The 4,031-nt window shown below is 46.6% G+C and overlaps 1 protein-coding gene across 1 annotated transcript; it reads right to left on the bottom strand.

Annotated features, from left to right (window-relative positions):
* Window positions 1-3,476: 3,476 nt before the first annotated feature.
* Window positions 3,477-4,031, bottom strand: LOC128587290 (activated RNA polymerase II transcriptional coactivator p15-like). Its single transcript, XM_053593272.1, has one exon. It carries the CDS (start codon window positions 3,991-3,993, stop codon window positions 3,610-3,612), a length of 384 nt encoding a protein of 127 aa, XP_053449247.1. The 5' UTR covers window positions 3,994-4,031; the 3' UTR covers window positions 3,477-3,609.

The following is a 4,031-nucleotide window of genomic DNA, read 5'->3' as shown; positions in this document are numbered from 1 at the left end:
CCATCCTCTTGCCTCAGTTTTTCTATTTTTAGTAGAGACAGGGTCTCGCTGTTTGCTCAGGCTGGTCTTGAACTCATCAGCTCAAGTAATCCACCCCTGAGATGTTTTTAGACAGAGTCTTACTTTGTTGCCCCCTGGTGGAGTGCAGTGGTGTCATAGCTCACAGCAACCTCAGACTCCTGGGCTCAAGCGATCCTCTCACCTCAGCCTCCCCAGCAGCTGAGACTACGGCACCCGCCACAATGCCTGGCTATTTTTAGAGACGGGGGTCTCGCTCTTGCTCAGGCTGGTCTCAAACCTGTGAGCTCAAGGCAATCTGCCCATCTCTCCCTCCCAGAGTACTGGGATTAAAGGCATGAGCCACTGCAGCCGGCTCTCCCTGAGATGTTTTCCATACACTCCTCCTTCCCTGCAATCTATGCTCTTTATACAAGTGAAACTGATTCTGAGTCTGGCCAGGCGTGTTGGCGGGTGCCTGTAGTCCCAGCTACTTGGGAGGCTGAGACAAGAGGATTACTTAAGCCCAAGTGGGGGTCACAGCTGTGAGCTGTGACGCAAAAGCACTCAACTGAGGGCGACATAGTGAAACTCTGTCTCAAAAAAAATAATGATAATGGTTTCTGACTACTTGGGAGTTGCAGTCTAGTTACACAGACAGCCACAGATGAAATATAAATTAGATTGTCAAAAATGCTATAGCAGACGGCGCCTGTGGCTCAGTGAGTAGGGCGCCGGCCCCATATGCCGAGGGCGGCGGGTTCAAACCCAGCCCCGGCCAAACTGCAACAAAAAAATAGCCGGCCGTTGTGGCGGGCGCCTGTAGTCCCAGCTGCTCGGGAGGCTGAGGCAAGAGAATCGTGTAAGCCCAAGAGTTAGAGGTTGCTGTGAGCCGTGTGATGCCATGGCACTCTACCCAAGGGCGGTACAGTGAGACTCTGTCTCTACAAAAAAAAAAAAAAGAAAAAAAAATGCTATAGCAGATTAATAATGATAGTTTTAACAATCATTTTATAGAGCACCAGTTTTGTGCCAGGCACTATTATAAATACGTTGTATGTAGCAATTTGTTTAATCCCTCCAACATTCCTAGGAAATAAGTGCCATTTTTATACTTCTTTTGTAGTTGTAGAACTGAGGCCCAGAGAGGTTATCTAATTTTCCCAAGAGCACAGAGCTAGTATGTTGTAGAGCCAGGGATTTGAACCCAGTGAATCGGGCTCAAAAGCTGGTGCTCTGAATAGACAAATGCTCAAGAGACCCAGAAAAAAAATCATGACCAATTTTTACAGGGATTGCAAAAATCCTGAGTTTAACTATACCTTAAAGTAGTAGTAGATTTTCACATAACAGATGGGTGAATTCAAGGGCATTCCAAACAAAAGGAAAAGCAGGAGCAAAGGTCAATACATAATGCACTTTGGTGGGAGACACCTGCAGTAGGCCTGGGGGGAAAGGTGGGCTGAGGAAGTATGGAAATAGGAGAAGCTGAAGAAGTAGGCTGGGGCCAGGTTGCAAAGGAGTTGAGTACCCTGCCCCGAGGGTTCAGACTTTATCCAACAATGAATCTGTAATTCCTTGGTGCTTGGAAATCAGAAGAAAATCTGTAGAGAATTCAAAGCTTTTACAAACATTGATAAAATGTAAACGTAGAGTGTTTTTTGTTGTTATTGTTGTTGTTTTTCTTTTTTTCTTTTAAGACAGAGTCTCACTATGTAGCCCCTGGCAGAGTGCCATCGCATCACAGCTCAGACTCTTGGGCCCAGGCAATTCTCTTGCTTCAGCCTCCCAAGTGCTGGGACTACAGGCGCCTGCCTCAATGCCTGGCTATTTTTTGTTGCAGTTGTCATTGTTGTTTAGCCGGCCGGGGCCAGGTTCGAACCCGCCAGCCTTGGTGTACGTGGCTGGTGCCGTAACCACTGTGCTACGGACGCCAAGCCAGATTTTTTTTTGTTGCTGTAGCTTTTTTTTTGGCTGGGGCCGGGTTTGAACCCACCACCTCCGGCATATGGGGCCGGCGCCCTACTTTTTGAGCCACAGGTGCCACCCCAAGGGTAGAGCGTTTGATACCTACTTTGATTTCTATATCCAGCTTTGGTAGAAACATGGCTCTACTCTCTTGGGGCTTTAGAATTGGGTGGGACCTAGGAGAGCTCTGGGTTGTAAACTTCATCATATGGTTTACGATCATATCATATCCTGCCTCTTATTTTTTTTAACTATTTATAAGGTTATTTCTGGGTTGTGAAAATTCTCCATTTTTTGCCCTGCATTCCTTTACTCAATCATGGCTGCCACAATCAGACAGACAGAAACTGCAAGGACACTTCTCTTGCATCTATTCTTTTTTTTTAATTAGAGAAGAGGTCTTATTATGTTGCTCAAGCTAGAGTGCAGTGGCTATTCACAGGTGTGATCATAGTACACTGCCTCTCCTTGTGAGGTCGTGTGATCCTGCTGCCTCAGCTCCCTGAGTAGACGGGACTATAGGTGGTGCCACTGCCCCCAGCTCTGGTACCTTTTTTTTTTTTTTTTTGAGACAGAGCCTCAAGCTGTCACCCTGGGTAGAGTGCTATGGCTTCACAGCTCACAGCAACCTCTAACTCCTGGGCTTAAGCGATTCTCCTGCCTTAGCCTCCTGAGTAGCTGGGACTACAGGCGCCCACCACAACGCCCAGCTATTTTTTTTTGCAGCCGTCTTTATTGTTTGGCGGGCCTGGGCTGGATTCAAACCCACCAGCTCAAGTGTATGTGGCTGGCGCCTTAGCCACTTGAGTCACAGGCGCCGAGCCTTTTGTTTTTTTTGAGACAGAGTCTCACTATGTCACCCTCAGTAGAGTGCTATGGCATCACAGCTCACAGCAACCTCCAACTCTTGGGCTTAAGTGATTCTCTTGCCTCAGCCTCCCAAATAGTTGGGACTACAGGGGCCTGTCACGACGCCTGGGTATTTTTTTGTTGCAGTTGTCATTGTTGTTTAGCAGGCCTGGGCTGGGTTTCAACCCACCAGCCTCGGTGTTTGTGGCTGGCACCGTAACCACTGTGCTATGGACGCCGAGCCTCTGGTACGTGTTTTCTTTTCTTTTATTTTTTTTGAGATTGTAGTTTTACATTTTATTATTTTACATGGGTTGTGGGCACAAAGCAATTCTCCTTAATAAAGTTTACAATTAGTTTCACTCAGAACATTTTTAATAATGCACATTAAAAAAAGTATTCATCTTGGGCGGCACCTGTGGCTCAGTGAGTAGGGCGCCAGCCCCATATGCCGAGGGTGGCGGGTTCAAACCCAGCCCCGGCCAAACTGCAACAGAAAAATAGCCGGGCGTTGTGGCGGGCGCCTGTAGTCCCAGCTGCTCGGGAGGCTGAGGCAAGAGAATCGGGTAAGCCCAAGAGTTAGAGGTTGCTGTGAGCTGTGTGAGGCCACGGCACTCTACCCGAGGGCGGTACAGTGAGACTCTGTCTCTACAAAAAAAAAAAAAAAGTATTCATCTTACAAATTGTTCTGCAATCCAAACATACAATAGCTTGGAGCACATTTAGAAAACAAAGCCAAGGTAAAAAGACAGATTAAAACAACTAGAATAGTACAGGTTTTGTATGGCTTAGATTTTACAGTTTTCTTACTGCATCATCAATGTCAGAAATCTGTTCCTTCAGCTGGCTCCACTGCTCCGGATTTAAAGAAATACCTTTCCTTCCTGGTTTCATTTCACCTTCTGGATCCATCCAATATTCTCTAATATCAGTAAGAACTTTCCCTTTAAAGTCCTGAACACTAACGTACCTCATTTTCCCAATCTGAAACATGTTATCATCTCTGCTGCTGCTGCTCTGTTTGGAAGATGACAGAGCTCTTGAAGTTTCACCAGTCTTTTGCTTCTTCACAGGGTTTTCTGGAGCAACTTGCTTTTTCCTCTTTAACTTTTTGTCAACTTCACTGTCTGAATCACTGCCAGAAGAGCTTGAAGAAACAAGTTCCTTTGATTTCGGCATTGCTCTGCTCCTGCAGACTTGCACCCTCCTGCTCGCTC

Source organism: Nycticebus coucang, chromosome 6 (genome assembly GCF_027406575.1).
Source record: "Nycticebus coucang isolate mNycCou1 chromosome 6, mNycCou1.pri, whole genome shotgun sequence".
NCBI classification, from domain to species: Eukaryota; Metazoa; Chordata; class Mammalia; order Primates; family Lorisidae; genus Nycticebus; species Nycticebus coucang.
This window is presented reverse-complemented; position numbering and strand designations above follow the sequence as displayed.

Coding starts and splice junctions, on each gene's coding strand:
- LOC128587290 (XM_053593272.1), bottom strand. CDS start 3,993: ATGCCGAAATCAAAGGAACTTGTTTCTTCAAGCTCTTCTGGCAGTGAT.